At 43.6% G+C, this 26,576-nt stretch overlaps 1 protein-coding gene and 1 long non-coding RNA gene across 19 annotated transcripts in view; one reads left to right on the top strand and one right to left on the bottom strand.

Moving 5' to 3' along the window:
- Nucleotides 1–1,323: 1,323 nt before the first annotated feature.
- LOC137226162 (uncharacterized) lies at nt 1,324–8,770 on the bottom strand. The gene is made up of 3 exons (XR_010944232.1): nt 8,549–8,770; nt 6,641–6,931; nt 1,324–4,399 (listed from the first exon to the last, which is right to left on the bottom strand). It is a non-coding gene; the product is annotated as an uncharacterized lncRNA (long non-coding RNA).
- SGPP2 (sphingosine-1-phosphate phosphatase 2) overlaps nt 7,387–26,576 on the top strand; it is a 133,035-nt gene continuing 113,845 nt past the window's right edge. For 17 of the 18 annotated variants that reach the window (XR_010944222.1, XR_010944216.1, XR_010944217.1 and 14 more), the window contains exon 1: nt 7,390–7,959. Coding sequence is in view for 1 of the 18 variants with exons in the window: in XM_067740434.1 (XP_067596535.1) it covers nt 7,741–7,959 (219 nt within the window). In the remaining 17 variants the exon portion in view is untranslated. Of the gene's footprint in view, nt 7,960–26,576 lie in introns of all 18 variants that reach the window. The other variant, XR_010944230.1, reaches the window with a different exon arrangement.

Below are 26,576 nucleotides of genomic sequence, written 5' to 3'. Positions count from 1 at the left end.
TTACCAGTCCAACACGTGATGTTGGCCTTCCTAATAACTTCACAGGGGACTGCTGGGTAAGGAGATGAAGTGGGACTTCTCCCCAACAGCAGGTGAGTGGAAGAAAAGCTGCTTTATGTCCTAAGATACATGATTGCTCTTCAGTGGTCAGGCCACTAGTGAGTTGATCATGCTAGTGAATAATGGATTAAAGCTATAGTTGATAGCAAGTGATTTAACCTTTCCAAATCTCAGTTTTCTCATCTGTCCAATAGGGTAATAGTAACTTTTCCCAAACTTTTTGGTTGCTGTGATGATTAAAGATAATGCTTGTAAAGTGCCAACTTACATCTCCTCCCCTGGTTCTTAGGCCTTTGGACTCAGACTGGAACGACACCACTGGCTGTCCTGAGTCCCCAGCTTGCCAGCTCTCCCCACAGATCTGGGGAATTCCACCCTCCATAATCATATGAGCCAATTCCTTATAATAAATCTTGTGATATAAATAGATATAGATACATAAATCGTATAGATATATTTATATATCTATATATTTAAATTTTACATATAATATAATATAAATATATAGATATATTTATAAATGGCCAGGTATAGATATTTAAATAATATAAATGACCAAATGGCCTTGGACAACACTGGAATATATATATATATACCTCTCTGTATATAGACATATAGATATATAGATAGAGATAGATAATGATAGACAGATAGATAATCTCCTGTTGGTTCTGTTTCCTTGGAGAACTAATACACTACTCTCAGTATTATCTGAAGTAGAAAGAAAGAGAAATTAGAAGCTCATTAGCCATTGAAAAACAGAATGGGGGACCTAGGGAATTTGCCAGTGGCATTTAGGTAATCAGGAAATAAAGGAATCACGGGATCCTGCAGTGAGTCACAGGAAGTGGGCGCTTCACAGCAAGACCCCCAGAGGCTGCCAGGCCTCATGTCTGTGGTCCAGAAGCCTCCACAATAGACTGTCAGGACTGCGGAGCAAAAGTGCTTCTGCTTGCCTCTCACTTTCAAATATCACACCAGCCTCTCTCATATGAGGAATCCAAACTGGAACTCTACCAGCAAGAGCGAGTTTGGGAAATGTAAGTTTTAGGCCTCCAGCTGGAGATAAAGAGAGAACTTAGAAGTATTAAAAAAAAAAAAAAAATCAAACAGAGAAAAGAAATGAATTTATAAGGTAAAATTTTGTTGACTTGAATAACAACCCCTAAAATTGTCCTCCTTCCTTTCGCACAGCAAAGGCCCACAGTTTTTTTTTTTTATAAATTTATTTATTTATGTATTTATTTATGGCTGTGTTGGGTCTTCATTGCTGAGTGCGGGCTTTTTCTAGTTGTGGCAAGTGGAGGCTTCTCATTGTCGTGGCTTCTCTTGTTGCAGAGCATGGGCTCTAGGCATGCAGGCTTCAGTAGTTGTGGCACGTGGGCTCAGTAGTTGTGGCTTGCGGGCTCTAGAGCTCAGGCTCAGTAGTTGTGGCGCACGGGCTTACTTGCTCCGCGACGTGGGATCTTCCCGGGCCAGGGATCAAACCCGTGTCCCTTGCATTGGCAGGCAGATTCTCCTGCGCCACCAGGGAAGCCCAGGCCCACAGTTTTAGCTGTGCCGGCACTAGCAGGTGGTGTGGGGCTCCTACCTGTTGATGCTCTGAAGTGGCCGTGGGATAAACTGAAAGTCCAGAAGAAAGTGGCTTGGCCACTGAATCAGAGTGCTGGGTTCCTGGAGTCACGGCCACTTCAGAGCATCAACAGTTCACATGGGATAAACTGAAAGTCTATCCCATGCCAGGAGGTAGCTACCGTTAGTTAATGAGTGATTTTATGCCAGACCTTTTTCAAATCTTTTGCACGTATGCACATATATGTACCTGCACACACACACAAACGTGTATTTTAACATCTTAAACATAAATAGCAACATATTATACCTAGTGTTCCACATTATTCTGGGACTTGCTTTGTTTATTACACAATGCATATTGGAGATGAATGTCTGTGAAGTTTTCCAATCCACCTTTAGCTCGTAGATGATTCATGAATTTGAATATACCCAGGAAATATAACCACAAATGCTTCACTTAGATTTGGAAGCTTATTCCGAAGTAAATGAGGTTTTAAATTTTTGACAACTAAGTGGTACAGTTCTACCCAGATCTATGTAATAAACCTAGTCTTGGAAAGTGTTATGTTAACTGAAACTGTAAATTGAATCATATTATAAAAGTGTCCAGGGGGCTTCCCTGGTGGCGCAGTGGTTGAGAGTGCGCCTACCGATGCAGGGGACATGGGTTCGTGCCCCGGTCTGGGGAGATCCCACATGCTGCGGAGCGGCTGGGCCCGTGAGCCATGGCTGCTGGGCCTGCGCGTCTGCAGCCTGTGCTCCGCAAAGGGAGAGGCCACAGCAGTGAGAGGGCTGTGTACCGCAAAAAAAAAAAAAAAAAAAAGTGTCCAGGAAACTGATTATTGGAAAGGACTCAACAAGGAGTGTTACTAATAGGGAATATTCTTTAGGAATAAAAATGACTCTTTTAATAGACCACTTGTGAACAGTCAAATATATTTTCTTTGTCTTAAATTGGGGCTCTCTGTATATGAGCTTGACCAACCCCAATGCATGCCTGATGGAATTGGAAGAAATCGTTCCCTTTTCTCTAGTAGATGTTTGATGTTTTATCAAAGCATAAGCCAAACAAAGAGGACTGACTTTTAAAATTGGTTGGCACGAGATCTCCCCCTTCCCTCAAGTTCTTTAGTTAGGTAGAGCAGGCTAAGCCCTACAGTGTTCCTCATAAAGTGGTCAAAATCCATCAACACTCATTGGAAAACTATTTTGTCTCATATGGTTTGATTCAACTGGATTCAAACCAAGAAGTCGTGGCTGAAATCAAACTCTTAACCAACACTCATGGTTGTGAGCGCATGCGGACTGGACCAACACTCATGGTTGTGAGCGCATGCGGACTGGACCAACACTCATGGTTGTGAGCGCATGCGGACTGGACCAACACTCATGGTTGTGAGCGCATGCGGACTGGACCATTCCTTGCCTGTTCGCTGCAGGAGAAATTCAAGGCTCCCAGTCGTTCTTCTTACTGCTTTCCCTCTTTCTGTCCCTCTGTTTACAGGAACATCACCTGTAACTGTTTTCTTTTAAACCATTTGTAGGATGAAATGTTGCAAAGCCAAGCTCAGTTAAGCAGGGAGGTTTTAACCTGAAATTTCTCCCAGCCTGAAAGGTTCTCCCCCCACCCCAAGAATTTATGTTTGACGATTTATTGAAACTGTCTAAATAGAAAATTTTTTTTTCATTAGTTAAGGAGAAGAAAGAAAAAGCTGTGTTTAATGCTTTACATTTTAAAATTTCAGTGATCTGGACAGTCCTTGGAGCCTGGGGTTTTGATCCATTTGTCAACAAATGATGTATCTCTAATCTGCTAAGGCTATTAATCTTTGGTTACTTCATGTAACATATATGCAAAGATATAAATTACCCTTTTAAAAAAAGACTGCCAGTAACCAAATTCACATATACAGTAGTCTGCAAATTTTGAAAGGGTTATGTGCCAAAAGTTAGCTTGGATCTCAGAATGGCTTCCCCACAGAAAGTGACTAGATTTCCAGCAAAGCCTAGAAAGCAGTCTGATTCACCATGAGGTGAAATATCAATAGATTCACTGTGTTCCAGAATCTCTTAGGAAGCCAGGACTCTGCAGCCCTTTTCAGCACCCTGATGGGCTGGGGTGAGGGGTCAGAATCGGTTTCCATGGCAGCAAGAAGAAGCCTCCAGCAGCAAGCGGTGGGCAGGGCTTTGGTAACCCCTTGATGGTGACTTGAAGGTGGGGAGTTGCTGCTCCATTTCCGTGTTCTGTCAATTCCTGGCTGGCTGAGTTAGGACTCTTCAGGCCATAAGTAACAGAAATGGGGGAGTTGTTACCAAGGATTCGGGGGTAGTTTGGGAACCCAGGCTAGGAGGACCTTCGCTGTGGCTGGAACGAGGCACCGCGGAGCTGTCTCTCAGGATCAATTGCTTGCGTTTCCTAACTTCTCTGTGTGTCTGCTTTACTTCTCCCTTGTGAGCACTCAGCAGTAAGACCACTTGCCTGCCCCATGGTGTGGTCTCCAGTTTGTGAATTTTCTTCTCCTTAGTTCAACAGATACAAACTGGGGTCTGTGAATCCAAATGCCCAAAGAGAAAGCGTTTGATGATCCCAAGTTTGGTCAAGTGGTGTCCAGCCCAGGGCCAATTAGCTCTGACCGGGGGCCAGGTCATATGGCTCAAACGATGGCTGCCAATCTCCTCTCCCATTCCTTTCCCATCCCCTGGGAAGAGAGTGGGTGAAGGAGGAAGGAGATCCTCCCATAAGAGCAGTGTGAGATGGCAGACCCTGAAAAGAGAATGTAATACATTTTGTAACTTTGGGAAAAATTACTTCACATCTCAGAGCATTTTCACATTTCTCCTCTACAAAAAGAGATAAAACGACTTGCCTCTGGGGGTTGTAGAATTTACATGCAAAAATTTGCAAATGAGTCCTAAACTCCCAAAGCTCTAGAAACTGTGAGGGGTGCTCTTAGTCTAGAACAACATTCACTAAGTGTTTACTGAGCACTCATGACACACTGGGAATACTTTTCAATACAAGAGTAAAGAGTAAAGATAAATTCTAGGGATAGAATGTGATTTAGTAATGGAAAGAATACGTTTTAGAGTCACAAAGACCTGAGTTGAATCCTCCTTCTGCCACTTAGTTGTGTGGCTGTGGGCAAGTTTCCTACCTCTGAGCTGGGAGCATTACTCCTTATTACAGCCTAAATGGCCCTCCTTGGTCCCACCTCTCCCAAGTCAATCCCTGCACTCAAGCCTCCCCTGCCAGGCTGGCCTCCTGGTGGTTCCTCCGACACTGCTGAGCTTGGGCTGCCTTTGCAACTGCAGCTTCCTCTGTCCGGAATGCTGTTTCTCCTGATCTGGATTGGGGGGGGGGGGGGGCTCCTTTTTTTTTTCAGGTCTCTGCACAAATATCCTCCTTTTGGAGGTAACCAACTTACCTACAGGTCTTCCCCCTAGCCCACCCACCTTGCTCCTCTCCATAGCATTTGTCGCTTCCTAAAAGTACAGATTTATTTGATTTTTTAAATGAGCTGTCCCCCCACTAAAATATAAGTTCCATGATCTAGGGCCTCTGGTGTTTTCACTGACGTATCCCCAGGCCTAGAAGAGTGTCTGACACTAGTAAATGCACAATTGTCAAATACATGAAGGATGAGGGCCACTGGGAGGATAAAGTGTGATTAAATTAGTTATGGCATGAAAGTACTGAGCACATGCCTGGCACTGAGAAAGTACTTTACTAGGTTGAGAAGCATTCCCTCCAAATTCATGTGCACCCAGAACCTGTGACTGTGGCCTTTTTGCAGATGTAATCATGTTAAGATGAGGCCTCATCCAGTGACTAGTGTCCCTATAAGAAGAGGGAAATTTGAGCACAGAGAGTCATGCAGGGCGAATGCCCTGTGACAACAGAGGAGGAGATTGGAGTAATACTGCCACAAGCCAAGCACGGCCACCCCAGCCATATAAGAAAGACAAGAAGTGAGGATTCTCATCTCATCACAGGAGGAAAGTGAGGCACACTGTGACATCACAAGCCACTGGAAGCTGCAGGCAGTACCTGGTCCCCAAGGGGATATAATGCATTGTCTGAATATGTGATTTTTGGCCTTATGCTCCATGTGCCATGTTTGGCTTTGCCTCTTTTTCCTAATCGGGAGAAAGGAAAATCAAAGCATCGAATTTGGGAGATAACATCACTCAAGTGTCTTCATGGGGAACATATTTCTTTTAACACATACAAAGAACAGGTCTGGAACTTCCCCGGTGGTGCAGTGGTTAAGAATCTGCCTGCCAGTGCAGGGGACATGGGTTCGATCCCTGGTCTGGGAAGATCCCACATGCCGTGGAGCAACTAAGCCCGTGCGCCACAACTACTGAGCCTGCGCTCTAGAGCCCGCGATCCACAGCTACTGAAGCCCACGTGCCTAGAGCCCCTGCTCTGCAACAAGAGAAGCCACTACAATGAGAAGGCCGCGCACAGCAAGGAAAAGTAGACCCCGCTCGCCACAGCTAGAGAAGAGACCCCGCGCAGCAGCGAAGACCCAACGCAGCCAAAAAATAAATAAATAAAAAAATATTAAAAAAAAAAAAAAGAACAGGTCCGAAACCACTACAATTCCAGCTGTTAAAACTAAACCACAAAAACAACAACAAACTAAACCACAGGGTTTGGTCCCAGTGACTGTAAATGACAGCAACATTGAGGAGAGAAGCCTTCTGCTTCTAGGATTGAACATCTCTGTGTGTGACACAGCTGGATTTTGACGGCAGCTCTGTACTTCTTCTGTGAGTTAAGTGGGGAACGGTATTTCCCAATAGTTTCATTGCTCTCTCAGCCACCTTGATTTTGCTCACCAGACAGGACTGGGAAGGAGAGAGGAAACTCAGGCATGAGGGAGACCAGTCATCCTTGAAAGCTACATCCCAAAGACCTGAATTGACATCTGGATAAACAAGGTCGTGGCAGGTGTTCCTCCATAGTCATTTGTGCAACCAAATACTTGGCAGGACTTACCCTGGGCCACCAGGAAATGCTCAGCCTTCAGCTGCAGACTGAAGACAGAAGGATTGAGTTGCACTTTCGTTGCAAGCAGGTCATCTGGGCCTAATTTGACTGTTGCCTTTCACTCCCTGTGAGGAAGTGCCGTGCCGCTAGAAGATTCAGGAGGGAGGAGGGAAAACGAAGGTCGACCAGCAGGATGTTTTCTTTGCTGTTCTGCTGAGATCCCTAAAGCAGGTGCAGGTGTGGGGAGAAGTCAACCTCCTCGCGGTCCTTCAACACCTTGTTCTCTTCGGGTCTAAAGGTCTAGAGGCAGAGCGGAAAAAAGAAGTAGGAGAGGGGCAACCACCATCTTTCTTAATGCGGAAAGCCAAGAAAGAATCAATTTTCCTTTCCACCTGCCTCAAAGTGTTCCCCAGTTGCCAAATCACAAGGGCAAGGGTAGGGACGCAGAGGATGACTCAGGATCCACTTCGAACCTCCTCGGTGGAGCAAGGTCAAAGAAGTTTGGGCCCGTGGGGAGACGTTGCATCACGCAGAGTTTGGTAAGAACTTGGGAATCTTCCCTAGGGGGGCTCCCTCTACCTGCCGGAGGTGGGCAAAGGCAGGACTACAGGCGGGATGCGGGGAGCTGGAGGGGAAATCAGACCTCCCCTTGAGCTCAAAAGTGAAAGGAAGGTCACTAAGCGATCAGCCGGCGCACGCCAGGATGGACTCACGCAGGCCCACACGTGCTCGGCCGCTCCCCATTAGGTAGCACTTCTGCACCAGCCGGGAGGGGTGGAGGAGGCGCGCTCGGGCGCAGAGAGGCGCGGTGTAGACACCTGTACCCTTTCGCCCAGTTCCGAGCGGGCCGGACGCCGGGGATCGCCCGAGCCCGCCCGGGCCCGCCGGGAAGGAAAGGAGGGCGGACGTGCCTGGCGCAAGGTGAAGGCGAACACCTGGACGTCCGCGTGCGCGGGGCGGGCGCTAGGACCCGAGCGGCGCACCTGTTGGCTGGCGCCCCGGGCCCCGCCCGCCACCCCGAGCGCCCGGCCCGGCGAGGGCGAAGGCAGGAGGGACGGTGCGAGCGGGGGGCACCGGGTGGTGGTGGCGGCGGCGGCCCCGGGATCACCATGGCCGAGCTGCTCTGGAGCCTGCAGGATTCCCAGCTCGTCGCCCGCTTCCAGCGCCGCTGCGGGCTCTTCCCCGCGCCGGATGAAGGCCCCGGCGAGCCCTGTGCTGGCCCCGCGGAGGGCGCGGCGCGGGCGCCCGGGCTCGGGCATCTCCCCGCAGCCAAAGGCAGGGGCGCCGAGGAGCCGGCCAGTGGGCTGCGGAGAGTCGCGGTCCCGCAGGTAACCGCGGGCCAGGTGTTCGCAGTGGTGGGGGGAGGGGACAGCTCGCCCCGCCGCCTGCGGACTTGCTGGTCCTGGCGACGCGGCGGTGGGTGCGCGCCGATCCTGCCGTGCCGAGAGGGCCCCATACCCTAGCGGCGACCCGGCTGCCCGCGCTGTGGGTACCAGGGAGGGGTGGGTGGGAGTCCAATCCCTAGGATGACATCCTCTAACGCTGCCAGGTGGCAACCAGGTCTAGTAAGACTTCAGAAGCCCCCAGAGCTTTAAATGCAGCCTATTTGGAGACTTTCTAGTTTCATAAGTAATTAAATTTATGTTCATGCGTATTCTCCCAAATGTGTAAGAGTTACATAATTGAAAAGAGGAGCGGAGACGTCCTTGGCATTTTCACAAGAGGCTTCCCTGAGGAGAAATTCTGACTACTCCCCCCAGGATTCTGAGTTTCCGCCCATCCCCCTTTCTTTGATCCGCACTAAAGGCGTGGAGCGGGGCTCAGCGCGCCCTTCACCGTCCTGCAACGCCAGCTCTAAGGACAGAATTTCGGGTTTAAATATTGCTGCTGGAGAGATTTATAAAGCCCACCCCCTACCTCCAGTGATGTCGTCCAGACAGCGCTTCGCTCTCTCCTTCCCCCAGAGTCTTAGGGTCCCTCCTGCCTGGTGGGTCTCTTATTAACTGGCACCAGTGACTTTTAACAGACGCTGTCAGGAGTGAAGCTAACCACGCTGTCCTCTAGGCGTTCACAGTGTGGTTACACAATCCACTGCGGCTTTGGGAAGCCAGCGCGTCGTCGCAGTGCACAGGGACTCCAGAGGGGAGGGCCCAGACAGGCTGCAGATGCTAATGTGCCGGGGCTGCTGTCTGCCGGGGCGCAGGGCTGCCCTCTGGGAGGGAGGGCTCCCTGCAGCTATGAGATGCCCTGGGCCGCCACAGAAGCTGCCCTTCTGGGGAGGGGAGGTAGAAAGTGTGGCAAATGAAAACTGAAACAATGTATTAATTACAACTCTTGGCGGGGGTGGTGGAGGAAACCGCGTATTTTTCTTCCTAAAAGTTTTGGTGACAGCAGGATGGCCTTTATGTGTAGATTTCTAGATCTAGTAACTGAGGAATTATGAAGAACCTGGCTTCCATGTGCGATGGAATATTATGGGCATTAAATTGTAGGATTTATTTAGAGGCTGGGGGGTGGGTTCCAGTCCAGAGAAATCTTCCTGCGTAGTATTTTTTTTTTCCATCTCTTGTTGTTCATTCTCTGTCCCCATGACACCCAGTAACTTTTAGATGAGTTTGAGAGCCCCCTTTCCCCTTCCACTTTCCTCTCGCGTTGTCTTTAAAATGGGGCAGAGGGAAGGAATAAGAACCAGTCTCCATCCTGAAATGCTGTTTGGCGTTTTCTGTGCACACACACTTTATACCCACAGGCAGATGCACGGGCAGCTCTCTGTTGCTCTCTCCTCAAGGGTCTACTCTGTCTCCCTAATTCAGGAAGCTGGCGAAGAGCGCATTTTCCCCTTAGTGTTTCTCAAACTGTTTTAAACATTACCCTTAGTCATGTAACTTTCAATTCTGGAAAAGGACCATCTTGCCCTTTAAAAGCGAGATGAGCAGATTTTCTTGTAGAGAGGTGTTATCTTGCCACCTGAAGACCCTGATCATTCAGTGAACCAAACGGAAGGGTCGCCCCCTTTCCATCCTACACACGACCTCACTTACTATCGATCATGTAAAAGTAAGAGAGCTAAAAATTCACGATAAGAAATCACCACATTGGTGTGTGATGGGGAAAAAATGAGAGCACTTGATAAATAATGGGTTAATGTTTTTAAAGGTGGGTTGGTGTCAAGTGACTTGGAAAGATTAATACTTTGCAAGTACAGGTGGAGTTGCCAAAAGAAAACAATTGCATACCTGCCCCGTATAATTGATAAGACCTTAAGGGGACAGCTGACAAAACTCTCCAACAGCTACTCTTCCCCTTGGCCTCTGGCCTTTGCCTGGCCTGTGGCCTGTGCCTCCCTGAGCTCCCTGTCCTTCTTTCTCTAAATAAACTCCCATTCATCCTTCAGTTTCAAAGGTCAATTCCTCAGGAGACACTTTCACTCACCTTCCAGTCTCCCTCCTCCTTTTATGGGTTCTCTTTGCTCCTGTGTTTCTTCACAGCAGTTATCACATTGTGCAGGCACACCTTTGTGCAGATATCTGATTATTGGCCGCCTCTTCCAGTGAATGATAAGCTCTAAGAATGCACGCAACTTGTCTAGCTTGCTCAGTATTTTCTCCTCATGGCCCGGCATGTGGGAGCTCAGTGAATTTTGTAAACTAGTGAGTGTGGATGGCAATATAAAATTGCGCTTTAAAAGCAAAACAAGCAGATATTCTTGCAGAGACGTGTCTTGCTGCTTGAACAACCCGGGCATTCGGTGAGGCCAATGGTGGGGTTTCCCCCTTCCCATCTAACACCCTTCACTCACTATATCGTGAAAAAGAGGGAGCTAAGAATTCAAGATAAGAAATTGAGGATTTTTAAAAACTGAAGCGTGAATATTGAAAATCAAATTTTTCCACATAACTTAGAAGTCAGGCAGCACCAGGGTATTGATTTAAGACACTTCAAACAATAGTGAAGTTGTTTTCTTCAACAATCGAAGTTGTTCTTAGATTGCAACAAATCTAATCTTTCTCACCTCCCATGTTTTCTGTATTTCTTGTACTGCTTAAAGCAGGGACAAGTAGGGAAATGACTAAGTGAGGGCTTCCATTACACATTCTTGTAACACCACACGCCACTAGCTTCAAGATCAACTACACGTTTACAAACCAGGTCTGGGCTGGGCTTGCACAAAGCTGTCATTGAATAAATCAGACTGGCCCTCATAGATTTCCCAGTAGCCATGCATGTCACAGACAGAAAAGGTTTGCGTCCTGAAGAGTTGAATGCTTTGTTGAGGGCTTTCCAGATATCACACGGTCAGATCGGTGACTTAAGTCTAAACTTTTTTCTACCGTGCACACCTTCCAGGGAAACAATCCGAGGCTTCATTCTATCTGTCTCATTGGGAAGGTGTGAGGTGTTAGGACTGGTTGGGGGCAGGGTAGAGACTGGATGGAAAGAGAAACTATTGCTTTTGGTTTACAAGTGTAACTGGTTTGCAAGGGTAACCAGAGGAGGACGTTCTTGGCAGTCACCAGGAGAAAGAGACAGGGGTCCTAGGACCCAGCTAGGAGGGCAGAGGCCGGTCTGGGAATTATGTTTATTTGTTCTGGGATGAAGCCAACCTTGAATACAAAGGTATTTTGATTTCTATTATCTTCGTTCACTCAACACCATTGCATTAAGTTAGATTTTGTAGTGCCTTTCCCATTGTTATGTTAGACCGTGGTTAATCTTTCCAAACTGTACTGTGCTCAATAAATACTTTGGGATAACTATTTGCTCAGACATAGTTCTAAACTTGGATTGGGGAAGGGATCAAAATTAGGTTATTTTTAGAAGTCTTTTTGCACTCCCCGTTTTCCTCTTGAAACATTTGGGGTGCTCCAAGTCTGTCAATCTACAAAACCCCACCCTTGATTTTATGGGTTTGCTTAAGTGCAAAGGACCAGGAATCAAAAGACCAGGATCTAGGTCTGTCTGCCCTGGGATCATTCTGAACTTCTCTGGGCCTCTGTTGTCCCACCTGCAAAGTGAGCAGAGTAGAATAGAACCGTGGGTTTCCAACTGTGGCTGTACATTACAGTCAGTTAGAGGGGCTTTAAAAACAAAACAAACAAAAAAACCCATGTCCAGGATCCAGGTCAGAAGTGGGACCCCAGAGAAGCTGGCAAACAGAAGGGGGAAGCTCTGAATTCTCTTCCCCTGGGATCCACCACCTTAGTGTGTTCAGGACAAGGTGGTGATGGTTGGAAGCAGAGGTCATGGTGGCTGTGGATGTCTGGGCTTGATTATATCTAAACTGGCCGACAGATCAGTCTTCAAGTGTTGATTATCTTCAGATGGGTGCTCAGGTAGGAAATGACAAAATAAGCCACTTTGAAAAGGTACATTTGATCTTTTTCTAGTTGCAGATATTGTTCAGATGAGAAAACTTGGAAAAAATACAAAGAAAAAGTTAAATCCATGCTCATTATACCACTGCCCAAAGATAATCACTCGGTAAATGTTCAACCTGATTTTTTTTTTTTTTTTTGCGGTACGCGGGCCTCTCACTGTTGTGGCCTCTCCCGTGGCGGAGCACAGGCTCCGGACGCGCAGGCTCAGCGGCCATGGCTCACGGGCCCAGCCCCTCCGCGGCATGTGGGATCTTCCCGGACCGGGGCACGAACCCGTGTCCCCTGCATCGGCAGGCGGACTCTCAACCACTGTGCCACCAGGGAAGCCCCCTCTGCCTATTTTTAAATTGGGTTGTTTGGTTTTTCGCTCTTGAGTTGTATTCTTAATATATTTTTGAAATTAACCTCTCTTATCAGATATATGATTTGCAATTATTTTCTCTCATTTAGTTAGGTTGCCTTTTCATTTTATTGATGAATTTCCTTTGCTGTGAAGAAGGCTTTTAGTTTGATGTAGTCCAGCTTGTTTATTTTTGCTTTCGCTGCCTCGACTTTGGGTGTCAAATCCAAAAATCATGGCCAAGACTGATGTCAGTCTTTGATTGCTTTCTTAATTTAAATTTCCAGACTTGTAATTGCTGTGTAGAAATATGCATATATGTTGGCTTTTTATAGGTATTACCAACTTGTCCCACAGAAAGGGTGGAGGGATACGTAACTAGGAGTGCAGGTTTTCCTATACCCTCACCAATCTTAGGTATTAACATTCTCTTTAATCTTTGGAGAAAATAAGCCACTTCTGCTTCTATCTCATCTTTGCTTCCTTTATTTCCAGCTAACATTTATTGATCAGCTACTGGGTTTCTGAGACCGTCCTCAGCCTTAAAGATACAAAGATAAATAAGATTTAGTTCCTGCCCTGGGAAAGCCACCAAGAAAACGGTGCAATGCAACCAGTGCTAGAGTATAGAAGAAGAAATACGTGGTCAGGGAGACAGTAGCAGGAGTAATGGTGATCCCCAGGGGAGCCCATGACATCTTGAGTCAAGTACGAGGCAAGTAGATGAAAATGTGAGAATCTCTTTTCTTTACATGGAAATCTCATGTAATAAAACATAAAGACACGTTATTATTTTTGATGAATAGTGACAAGTTCAACTTGGGTATCATAAGAGTCCCAGCAGGAGACAGATGGCCTACTGATAAGGGGTCATTGAAACCCTTAAAAATGGTTAAAGTGGCAAATTCTGTGTTATGAATATTTTACCTCAATTTACCAAAGAAAAAGAGAAGAAAGAAAAAACGATATAACGTAGGTTCTACTCTACTTCAGGGAGAGAAAGCATAACTTCCCTCTCCTGAAGTGTGAGCTGCACACAGTGACTTCCTTCTAAAGAGTACAATATGGAAAGAGCCCCTACATTTTGCAATGTAGGAACCTGATGGACACTACCTCAGCCAGGTGATCAAGGCTGACATCATCAGTGATAAGTCATGATGATGGATGTGTTCTTGGTTTGTGTTGAAACGATATACTCTTGACACATGTTGAAAATGTCACTTCACCTCTGTGGTCTTCTTCCCCCAAACCCAAACCCTTATTCTAATCATGAGAAAGAAATCAGACAAATCCCATTTGAGGGGCATTCTACAAAAAACCTGTACTCTTCAACACTGTCAAGGTCATCAATCACGAGGAAAGTCTGAGGAACTGTCACAGCCAAGAGGAACCTAAGGAGATATGACTACTAAGTGTAATTGTGGAGTCCTGGATGGGCCCCTAGAACAGAAAAAAAGGACATTCAGTAAAAACTAAGGAAGTCTGAAAAGAATATGGACCTTGGTTAAAAATAACCCGTTAGTATTGTAACCAGTGAATCATACTAATAAGACGTTAAAGATCAGGAAACGGGCTGCCGAGTATATGGGAAGAATGTGGAATATGTGGGAACTCTCTATACTATGTTCTAAATTTCTCTCTAAATTGGGAATTCCCTGGCAGTCCAGCGTTAGGACTCAAGGTTAGTCAGTGCTTAGGACTCCTCACTTGCACTGCAAGGGGCACAGGTTCAATCCCCAGTCGGGGGAACTGAGATCCCACAAGCCATGCAGCCTGGCCAAAAATAAATAAATAAATAAATAGAAGAAAATACATTTTTCTGTAAATTGAAAACTGTTCTAAAAAAATAAAAGTCTATTTAAAATTTTTTAAAAGGGGGTGGGTAATTGAAGGGAGTTCAAAGATGGGATCATTTACAAAGATGTAGGCAGGGCTGGAAAAAAATCAGCACGGGAGGATGAAGTGTCCTGGAACAGGCAACTTCAGCCTAGAAAGGCAAGGGGAGAGGATAGCGTCTGGTAACCCCAGACCCAAGGAGAGCTTAGCTGTCAGAGAGAGGCCCCTGACTGGAGCTGAGGCCTTTAGTAGAGAAGGAGCCACAGCCAGGCGGGAGGAGAGGGGGAAATACATCTCACACTTCTTCTCTGTGTGCCCTCTCATATCCTGCCAATACCTCTCCTCGTCCAAATTCAACCAGAAGCCAGGGAGCTTGGGCTGATGCAATCCGAGAAGGTCGGCCTCCCTGGAGAAACATGGAGAGTGGATCTGGAAGGACGAATGGAGAATATCCAGCACACGTTGTGTAAGGAAACTGGTGAGGTTATATTGGATAGAGTGTTGAGCTAGAGCCAGAGTTTCAGGCTAAACCCTTAGTGTGGCTTCCTGCAGAACTTGGACTTCATCCTATAGACAGGGGGATGGCAAATCAATTTCATCCCATGTGCCAAATCAGAATTTTCAACTCAGGCGCGGTGCTGAGAAAGGTTCTCGGGTGTCAGTGTGCTTAATCGGAAAGAGTGTGGGATTGAATGGCAATGCCTCTGTGGGGCACTGAGGGACTTGGTGCTAAAGCATTTAAGAAATGGCCATGTTGGGCTTCCCTGGTGGCGCAGTGGTTGAGAGTCCGCCTGCCGATGCGGGGAACACGGGTTCGTGCCCCGGTCCGGGAAGATCCCACGTGCCGCGGAGCGGCTGGGCCCGTGAGCCATGGCCGCTGAGCCTGCGCGTCCGGAGCCTGTGCTCCGCAACGGGAGAGGCCACAACAGTGAGAGGCCAGCGTACCAAAAAAAAAAAAAAAATAGAAATGGCGATGTTATATTCAAACAACAGCAAATATGGAATTAATGTTAAATCAAGCCTTAGTGTCTGTTTTGGGTTCTTGGTGATACTTTGAGTGTCTCCTGCGCCTGTAAATGCCTTAGGAGGAAAGAGACCACAAATGGTTTCTTAAGATGTAGGTTGCCATGTTTTGAATCAGGGGACCCCATCATTATGGCTACAAGCTGACTGGATCAGGGGTCAGCCCTTGAGTCAAAAGCAGCCTCTTTAGGCTGGTCAGCATCTTATGAAATGGCCTTGCATGGGAACTTCACCTAATTGGGATACTGCGTAATGGAGAGTGACTAATGGAACCAATCAGATCGCTCCCTTAGGGACTCTGAATGGAAGATCCAGACCTCAGACGTAGAGACATAAATGGTAGAGTCATGATGGACTTCAGAGAGAAAAAGGAGGTCATAAACAGAAGCCTTGAGACAGAAAAAGCAGTAGCAAGGCAGATGTCCACAGTAGAGACGAGGGCAGAACGCCTGCACCAGTGGATGGCAAAAGCAGCAGGAAAAACTCCACGTGGAGAAAGAAGGCAAGTCTTGAGTGGTAGACTCCCCTTCGGAGGGGGGAGGTGCTAGAGGACTGCTGACTTTGAGCTGGAATGGCACACGGTGAGGCTCACACCGCTGCAGGTGTATTTCCTTACTTCTGAGGATGACTTTACAACTCCTCTCACTGGAGGGGACCTGAGTGGCTCTCCACTTGCAACCAGAACATGCTGGTCTCTAGTGCTCCGAAGACTTGCACATAATTGGAATTAAATCATTAGTTCTAGCATTTTTGTGAAGCTGGGAATGGGGGCGGCGGGGGGGCGCTGTGAGGGAGGGACCAGGGTCCTCTTCCTCACCTGTGCATCCCCAGTCTAACATATGCTTGGAACATATTAACCTGTCAACAGGTACTTAACGATCCCTGTTGAATGAAGCATGTAAGGGTGTGCTAAACTCAACATTTTCTTTCTTGGCAGAAATGTGGTCGCCTGCCCTCTCCTGTCAGAACTGGAGTCATTTTACCCCTGACCACTTTACCTGGCTGTGTCTTTCTTTAGCTTAATGGCTTTTTTTTTCAGTGTTAGCTCTGTCCTTTTTACCAGGAAACTGATGAAGGTTTTGACTAATGAATAACTTTTTTATTGGTTTGCTGTCTTCTGTTGGACACCGTGAAGGGAGTTCAGGTATTGCTAAAAATTGATGACGGTGAAACACCTGTCAACCTTTAAAATGTGATTAGATAACTGTGCTTTTTTTAGGAAGGCGTTGACAGCAAGTCTAATCTAATTTTACCTTTCTTATAATTGAGGTGTTGAAATTTTCCAGTTTTAAAAGCACTTTCACCTCTGTGGGTATAGTTAATGATTAAATCCTCTGTTGTCCCGATAAGAATTATGTCTCGAGCAAAGGCATTCTTCTTACATTTTATTTGGCATACAATTTTCCTGGGAGAGAATACTGTCAGTGTCTCCTGGCAACACATATAGAAGGCTCCTATCTGTGTTAGAAAACTATGGAAATCCTAAAACTGGGGCATCCGCTGGTCTTTACAATTCTGCTTGCCTGGTGAGATACTTTCTGCATATTAAGAAAACGAGATACGGAAAAATCCGGTCAAGACTGATTCACATTTTTTTCCTCTCACTCTTGCTTCAAACTGTGTGGGCTAATTAGCAAACTGTTTTGAAAACAAAGAAAAAATCCTTAGGCATGGGCCAGGGTGGATGGGAGGGAGATGAGTGAACCACCAGAGATCTTGAGGGCGCGGTTAGGAATCTTGGGAAGGGGAGTAATGGTTTCCTCAAACTATTTTGAAATATTACCTCTAGTCCTCCAAATGCTTTTGGCAGTTTTATACCTCTTTGTTTAATAAAACAAGATGAAACGATCCAAAACAAAACACTGGGTTCATACTTGCTTTTGTTAATGCCATGTATTTGTAATCATGCCTCCAGGAGAAATGTCCTCTGTCATCTCCGGGTACGTTTTGATTTTTCCAAGTGGCAAAAACTTTGTTCTCATAGAATTTTATGGGAAACAGCTCCTTAAAGCAGGAACTCCTCTGAGTGGAGGAAGAGTTGATGATGGTGAGAAGAGGGCTCCTGGGGGTAAAATGTTGGCAGCTGAGAGACCGGGGCTTAATTGGTGGGGAAAGGGCATAGGTGAACTTTTTTTTTTTTTTGCAGTTAAAAAAAAAATCATCCCCTCTTGATAGGTGACTTAAAAGGTAGCCGTGAAATAGAACATCAAAGATATTGTTAAAAGCCTGACAAGTTAAAGGAGGCTCTGTTAGAAATTGGTTGGTTTTCTTTTCCGTTCTGAATTTTGATTGTTTGATTTTTTTTTCAACTAGGAAGGTGTCCAATACTTTGGAATTACTTTTTATGCTTTTCTACTATTAAAGGAATGCATGTTTATGTTAGAAATAGTGGAAGACACCGAAAAGTATAAAGAAGAAAACAAAATCCTGCCATAATTTTGCAACCCAGAGAAAAATATTAAAGTTTTAGAGTATTGTTTCCTTTTATCTCTATGAAAACATAGAATATTTAAGTTATCAACATCCTATGCACGTATAATACTGGGATCAACATTGGTCACTCATATCATGAGCATTTCCCCACATAACCGAACATTCTTTAATTATATGATTTAATAGTTGTATTATAGTTTATCATACGATTGTAACTTAATTTTTTAAAGCATTTCCTAAAGTATGTATTTTGTTGTTTCATTGTTTATCTTTTACTTCAACTGGAGTTTAAATATTTAATTGCTTCCTGAGAACTGGAAGAGAAGCATATTTCAGAGCTCTTCACGCTAACTACCAAATTGCTTTTTGGAAAATGTATCTCAATTATTGTTCTGAACAGCAATGCAAGACTGCTAGCCCGTTGTCAGCATTCTTTATCTTCTTGTTGTCCATTTTCTTTTTCTTTATTATAACTTCAGTATAATAAGTGCAGAGATATTAAATGTACAACCTGATAAATTTGACTGTATGTCTAGATCCCGGTAACTATTGCCCAGGTAGAGATATAGTGCAGTTCCAGAAACTCAACAAGCTCCCTCAGGCCGCTCCTGCCAGTCGATACCACTCTAACCCCCAGTAACTGCTGTTTTCCCTCCGTCACCATAGCATAGTTTCACCTCTTCTTGAACTTCACATAAATGAGTCATATAGGATGTACGTTTTTCATGCCCTGCAGCGTCCATTGCACAAACATAATTTATTTATCAATTCTACTGTTTATGGACACTTAGGTTTTTATGAATAAAGGACAGCATCAAGTATTTTCTTTAAAACATTCTTATTTTTAACTTTCATTTTGAAATAAAACTTTAAAAGGTTTGCAAAAATAGTACAAACAATTCCTATGTACTCTTGACCAATATTCTCCTAATGTTAACATCATATATAACCACGGTATAATTATCAAAATGTAGACACAGTATGTAATCTATGGGCCTTATTCAGTTTTTATGAATTGATCTACTAGTCTCCTTTTGCCATTCTAGGATCTAACGTAGAACCATAAATTGCATTTAGTTGGTATTGTCTCTTTAGTCCAACCTGGAAGTTCTTCAGTCTTTCTTTGCCTTTCTTGACCTTGACTCTTGAAGGGTCCAGGCCAGTTATTTTGTATAATATTCCTCAGTCTGGGTTTGTCTGATGTTTTCTCATGATATTCAGGTTCTGTATTTTTAGCTGGAATACCACAAGAAAAATATTGTATCTTTCTTAGTGCGTCAAACCAGGAGACACACAATGTCGATTTGCTCCATTCCCAGTAATTTTAACTTTATACACCTTTAAAGGTGTTTAAGTGGTGTCTTTCAGGTAAATGTTTTCCTCTTTGTAATTAATATGTATCTTATAGGCTGATATTCTGAGGCATTATAAATATCTTGTTTCTCTGTATATCTTCGTCCTCTAATTTTGTCATCCATTTAAAAAAATAATCTGCCAAATGAATAGCAAAATGAACACACCTCATTATTTTAATTTTGTATTTCTTTTATCTCTAATGAGGATGAGTGTTTTCCTTTTGTTTAGCAGATACTTGTATTATTCTTTTCGTGAATGGTCATATATACTGTATCGACTTTTCCACTGTGACTTCAATGGGGGAGGTTTTTCTTACTGACTTTTTTTTTTTTCTCTTTTTTTTTTCTTACTGACTTTTGATGGTCTTCTCAGTTTATCCATTGTGCACCAAAATCTTCCGTTGTACATCAGTTAACATAAGCTCACAACTAATGGATTTCTAGTTTTTCCTTGTAACGAGAAAACGTTTGGAGCCTGAGGGAGAGAAGGATAATAAGGGAGAGTGATAGCTCCCTTCAAGGCTCTGTGGGTTTAGATACGTCATGCCTGGTCCCCTGTCCTTCTACCTGCTCCTTCCAGGTCAAGCCCATCATTTGCAGCCTGTGAAATGTTCGTGATACTTCAGTAGCCTCAGGCAGGGGCTGGAGATTCTGTGAGAGTTAAAGAAAGCATATATTCCCTAGCAACTCTGAACCAAGAAGGCAGTATATGCTTAGAGGATGTTACCCTCACTTTATGACGTTATGACTGTGAAACAGAAGAATGAATTAGTTCTCTTGTGCATTTGCAGAGGGTGGCACACAATTCTGGAGTCCTCCCCGAGTCCTGCCTGCCGTGGGTCTCCCCCTTCTTGCATGGTCATTACAATACGCACATCCTCAAATAGAAGGAATGAAATGAATATTCCCAGTATCTATTCAGTTGTATATTCCTGCGTAAGCGTTGCTTTTGGAGAGGGCCCAACATCCATTGGTCCTTTAATTTTGCCTCCATCTCAGCCCATCTGAAGCCACAGTCATATTTTATTGTCCAAAAATTTTGACCCTGAAGGCCTTATCTGAAATTTCCCAACATGTTGAGTTATAAATGGTCTCACCCTGGTATTTTCATGCTTACTACCTCAGTACCATTGCAGGGATAGAAGTGGGACTTCCCACACTCATCCTCAGTACTTCCCAGTATAGGCAGGTATACCTGCATAGATTATGGCGCCCATATGTATCATAATGAAGCCCATAAAAACGATATCCTCTCTTAGGTTTAGAATGATTTATTTGGTGATCAGTACTTCCCCTCCTCTCCCCGTGACTCACCCGACCCTCAGCCCAGTTGACTCACCAGGTAAATAATCTATGATGGGAAAATGTTACTTTTGAAAAGAGAAACTCACTTGATCTTAAAAAGTTAGTACTAAACATACATTTACCATGCAACCCACAATTGCAATCCTGGGCATGTATCACAGAGATACGAGATCTTCTTCACACAAAAACTCGTACATGATGGTTCCCAGCAGCTTTATTTGTAGTAAGCCCCAAACTGGAAACAATCAGAATGTCCCTCAGCAGATGAATGGCTCTGCAAACTGTGGTACATCCATACCATGGAACACCATTCAGCAATAAAAAGGAAGGAACGATTGATACACCCAACAGCTTGGATGGATCCCAAGGGCATGAACCTGAATGAAAAAGCCAATCTGAAAAGATCACATACTGTATAATTCCATTTATCTAACATTCCTGAAATGACACAGTTATAAAGATGGAAAACAGATTGGTGGTTGCCAGGGATTAAAAATGGGGGCATGACTATAAAAGGGTGTAACAAGGGATATCTTTGTGGTGATGGAATAGTTTTATAATTTGATGACAGTAGTCGCTAATAAGGCTACACATGTGGTAAGTTGTCCTAACACTATACACACACACACTGTACCAGTGTTAGATTCCTGGTTTTGATAACTAATTATGTGAGGTATAATTATGTGAGATGTAACCATTGGGAGGAAATGGGTGAAGGCTACACAGTGTCTCTCTCACTACCTTTGCTGATCCTTGTGAATCTACGTTTAAAAATCAATACTGCGGGGGCTTCCCTGGTGGCGCAGTGGTTGAGAGTCCGCCTGCCGATGCGGGGGACACGGGTTCGTGCCCCGGTCCGGGAAGATCCCACATGCCGCGGGGCGGCTGGGCCCGTGAGCTATGGCCGCTGAGCCTGCGCGTCCGGAGCCTGTGCTCCGCAACGGGAGAGACCACAACGGTGAGAGGCCCGTGTACCGCAAAAAACATTAAAAAAAATCAATAAAATAAATACTGCCTTATAAAAATTGGTGCTCACAGCTTTTACTGCAGGCACTGGGTGCACTGCAGGAAGCCCAGTGTGCAGAGTGCAGCAATGGGTAGAGTTTCCTCTGAGGCCCCTCTAGAGCCCGCCGTGCTGTCGTGTCGATTTCCAGGGCTGCGGGGGTTGACTGTAAACCTCCTGCTCACTGGCCTCAGCCACCTGCCCAGGGAAAGCACAGAGAAATGTTTGAGGGTCAAAAAGAAGCACATTTGCCCTTAACTTTCATTCGACTCACTTGTTTTATAACTGCAGGATTTTTGCATTAAAAAATATTTTGTTGTTTTCTGTTTCATTGTCACTTCAAATTGGTGTTGCAAGTAGGTCAAATTCACACATCAAGTCTTCACTCTCCCCTCAGTTGTCACTTTTTCTCTGTCTACAAACATGCTTAGAATCTTCAACCCCCTCCTTACCCATCGCAGAACATCTGCATTCAGCCCTAGCATACCTAGAGTCTGACATTCTTGTCTTTCTTGAACCAAGAGGCATCTTAAAAGAGTCACCTGAGATCAACACTCCATTTCTACTATATCACTTTTTTTTACCCGGCGGCATGCTAAATGAGGACATTATCTCGCATAAAATATGATTTTTGAGGTTTACTTTGCCTGTGTGTAATTTCATTGAGGATAGCTGACCAATTTCAAATTAAAAATTATAAAAGAGAGCATTCTCTCTGATATACATAAAAAGCAAAGGAGATTTCTCTTTATTTCAATTGTACTCCAGATGGCAGGGAGCAAGGCAACGGCAAGGGAAGCTGAATAGACGCTCACAAACTCATGTTCTAATGGCTACTTTTCCTGGTCTCAAGGTCGACAACGTCCACTCCTCAAGTGGACCTCAACGTCCACTCCTCAAGTGGTAGACCTCCCTGCCCCTCTTTGTTAGATTTATGTTTTTCTCCTACATGTAGCTTTCATCACCAGGAAGTGTTTATCAAATATCTAATTGTAAAAGATTTTTTCAAATATGTTCTACAACGGGAAAACTTAATCACAATATCCAAAGCATATCCCCAAAGTTATTAAAATTCCATATATTTCTAGACATGGAAACACATGTATGATATATTGTTCAACCAAAAAAAAATCAAATATAAAATGTATTTATAATAGGACCGAATGTTTTAAACTGTATAAGCACGTATTTGAACAATTTTTTTTTTAAAAGGATCTGGAGTGATGAACCAAATCTTACCAGTGGTTCTTTCTGGATATTTGAAAATTTTATCTTATTCATTCTTTTCTGTATTTTCTGCATGGTTTCGTTTTGTTTACAATAGAAGGTAGTCGTTTTATATTTAGAGAAAATTAAAGGATTGTCATTTTATAGAAAAAATTCTCCTATGAGGATATGTTATACTTCTGAGGAATATTAGCTGCTAAGATTACTAACATTGTTCCATATAAGAATTTTTTTTAAATTACCATTGACATCTTTGTAACAAAATCCCAAATATCAGCTGTTTGGGTCATAATTCTTAACTTAGGGAATATTTATTAAATCCTATGAAGTACCCTGAAGCCTTCTTAAATGTAACAATATAGCTCCCTCCATGTCTGTATAAGGACCCCCTGTGAAATTACAGGACGCCTTTTCCTGCTCTGTCCAAACAACCATGTGAAATGCCAAGAGCTTAAAATACATAATGTTCTTCTGCATTATTGGGAATTTCTTAATGCAATGAAAGATTTTGGCCTCAAAAAGATCTCTTCTTTTCCTGGCCCAAAATGTATTATTAGAGAGCTCAGGAAAGTCTTAAGAAAAGTAGATGTTGTGTGTTATCACCCCACCTTCCATTCAGTTTTTGGCAAGTATTTTCTGTTGTTTCTTTACAAGCTATTTTGAAAGATCTCTTTTTACTGTTGTAGATACAAACAATTGCAAGTGGCTTTGCAGGCTCGTTAGTTACCTGATAGCAGTATCTTGGGCATGTTTTGTGTTGGATCTTGGTTCCACTTAATCTGATGACGGTGATTAAAGTAAAGCAATCCTGAAGTAGGATTCGATTGAGAGCATCACAACTACCACTGCCAAATGTTCGATGTCTTTCTTAACTGAATAATATAAGAATTTATCCATTTTTATTTTAAAATAAAACATAATTACTAATTTCAAAAATTAAATGAGCGATAGTTTTTTTAAAGTAATATTTTTCACTTTCCTAAAAAATATAAAATAATTTGTAGATGATATTAATTTTAACATAATTTTATTTGGAGTTGTATTAAATCTATGGGTTAATTTTGGGATAAGTGATATCTTTATGACATAAAGTCATCTTATCCCCCTAAACATGTTATATCTTTCCATTTACTTAACTGTTTTTGTATTTTTCAGTAGAGTTTTGTAACTTTTTCCATAAGATCTTGCACCCCTTTTGCTGGATTTATTCCTAGATATCTTATGTTTTTGTTAGTATTCAGGCAATGCTTTGAAATTGGTTTTCTGCTGATGTGTTGGAATGCAATTGAATCTGGTATATTGATTTGGCAACCTTGCCAAACTTTTATTAATGCCAACAAAATGTCTCTCATTTCTTTGTGCTTGCTATGAAAACAATCAAAAATGGATTTTATTTCTTCCTTTTTGATTCCTATACCTTTCATTTGTTTATTTTTTTTTCTGCCTTACTGCACGGACAAGGACCTCCAGTATTACGTTGAGCAGAAGTAGTGATAGCACACATTCTTGTCTTGTTCTTGATTTTAAGGGAATGGTTTTAACATTTCACCATGGAGTATTATACTTGGAGTTTTCCCCTCCCTCTTAGAGCTTGTTTGCCAAGAAGTGTTCTCATGAATTTTGGCTAAATTGTGTTGAATTCTTTTTCTGTATCTATAATGAGAGGATCATATGTGGGTTTTTTTTTTTTTAATCTTATAAAAGGGTGAGTTAAAAGAGATTTTCTTTGTTGACCCAACCTTCCATTTATGGAATATATACTCAGTCTTTGGCATGATGTAATCAATAGCAGTATTCACTACTTATAGCAGAAATTATAAAAATATTATCTAACAGACTTTTTGTACCAGTGTATTTTTAAAGTATCTTCCTCCAGCCCCTTCTCCCACCCTTTCTGGCTTTGTTGGGTGATGTTTTTCCTAAGCACAGAAAAAACACTGGACAACTTAATGGTGTAGTTCATCTTCATGTGTCTATGAATATTAGATACATATTGTAAAATTTGCTTAGTTATGTAAATATTCTTGAGCGTATGAAATATCCTGTTCCTAAGGTGTTAACTAAATGCTTTTCTCTTGGCTAAAAATCCAAAATGTTAAAAAAAAATAGTTTCTTTTTGCAGTGTGTTTCTGGACTCGTATTTATGAATCCACTATAGTATAACGGAGTCACATTGGAAAGATGTGACTCAGGGGGCCTCTAACTTCCTCCTTCCTCAGAACAGGGACTGTTTTATAGCTCAATATTCTGAAGATTCTGACCAAAAGCAGAACAAGAATCTGCAGATCAGTGAGCGTGGGGACTGAGTGAACAAACCAGAAATCAGAGTGACCAAGTACTGAATCACAGGATTATACCAAGCAATGCCGCGGAAGGAATCGGCGTATTTGCATGTAGTGACCTTTATAAGACACCCACACTTAAAAGGAAAATGACATTTTTAGTAGTTTCTCCCCTAAAAATTGTCACATATTAAAATTGAAAATATATCACCAGACAAGAACGGCAGCTGTCTTATGAAGTAGTGCACCATGAAATGAAAGATCTAGCTTTATCCTGTGAATCATTTTTTTTAAATTTGACCTTCTTTTATTACTGAAGAAAAGGATTTAGGAGGGGCCAGCATGGAGAGAAGGAGAAACAGTGATGTTCCTTCCGGCTGCTCCTCCAATCATTTCTTCTTCCTGGTAGTTTTTGGGTGGTCTGTGTTACCCTAGGAGCAGGTATTGCCATAGTTTGTTCTCCCGTTTTTATCTTTTCAACCATGGGTTTTGGTGTTGTTAACTTGGGTCGTGTGCTACAAGGATGTTGGTCGTGGTGAGCCCTTCGTGGCTGCCCTTGCTCCAGCAGAAAGTAGTGTGTTCCACGTCTGTGCCGTACTTTGCGGGGAGACAGTGCAAGGAATGGGCTAAGATGGCGTTTGGCTTCTTACGCTTCCAAACCCTGTGACCTTCGACAGATCACATAAGCTGTACCACCTTGGTTCCCTTATCTGTGAAACATTGAGGAGTGGGGAGAATAATCCCAGGTGCCTGCTAGAGTCCTGGGATGTAAATAAGATCCTCAGTGCTCGGAGTGCTGGACACATTGTGTCTGGCGTCAAGCAAGCCCTCAAATGCTAACTATTTTCACCATGGTTTCTGCCGTCCCACCAGCACCAATGTATCTGCTCCAGCTCCTAATACTGCTAATGTTCCTACCTCTATTTTTATCCAATGGGCCTTTTCTGGAATGAATCTCACCTCCGACGGCAGGGCACGGGTGGTGGGGTGGGGGATGAGGAGTGTAGATATAAGCAGTGCAAATCCTTCTGTGCCGCTTCGGAATGGCTTCTACCCTACAATTTGGGTCAATCTTATGCTTTCAGTCGTTGCACTGAAATGTACTAACTTTTGCATTCCTTCCTTCTGATAGTTTGTGGCACCTAATCATTGGCCATAAAAATGCTTTCCCAGGTCCCACTTCCCTTCATCTGAACCTGCTGAGTTATGGAAAGTGTATTTTAGAGCGTTTCTTGCTCTGAGGTAGCACTGTTAATGTTCAGCCAATACATATGAAGCACCTACTGACGCGCCAGACCCGGCATCACCCTCTGAAGTCTCAGCAGGGTGTGCCTGCAGCTCCTCCCCTGGAAGAGCTCTCAGCTTGTCAGGGGAGACAGGGAGCAGATGAACACAGCCCAGAGGGGAAAGGACAGATTCTCAAAGATCATCAATGTTCAATTGAACAAGGTCTTCCTTTCTCAGATTCCCTCGTTCCCCATAAGAAAACTCTAAGAGAACATTTCAGTAGAAGATGCTTCTAAGATTTCTGATGGAACCATTTAAGAGGATTTGAAATGTACCAAATATAGACAGACGTAGGAGAGCTGACGTTTTCAGGTTTTAGAAAACAATAAATGTGGACATCATATGGGAAAAAATCCTTGGAGACTTTTTTATTACAGCATGTGACATGTAGGTTTCATGCTTAAGACTAGAATTTTCTAAGTTAAGAGAAGTTAAAAATGGGAAAAGAAGTGCGCATGAGTAATGAGATAAAGCTT

This window comes from Pseudorca crassidens, chromosome 6 (assembly GCF_039906515.1).
Source record: "Pseudorca crassidens isolate mPseCra1 chromosome 6, mPseCra1.hap1, whole genome shotgun sequence".
Classification (NCBI taxonomy): domain Eukaryota; kingdom Metazoa; phylum Chordata; class Mammalia; order Artiodactyla; family Delphinidae; genus Pseudorca; species Pseudorca crassidens.
Note: the sequence above shows the minus strand (reverse complement) of the source record. Positions and strands in the feature narration are given on the sequence as shown.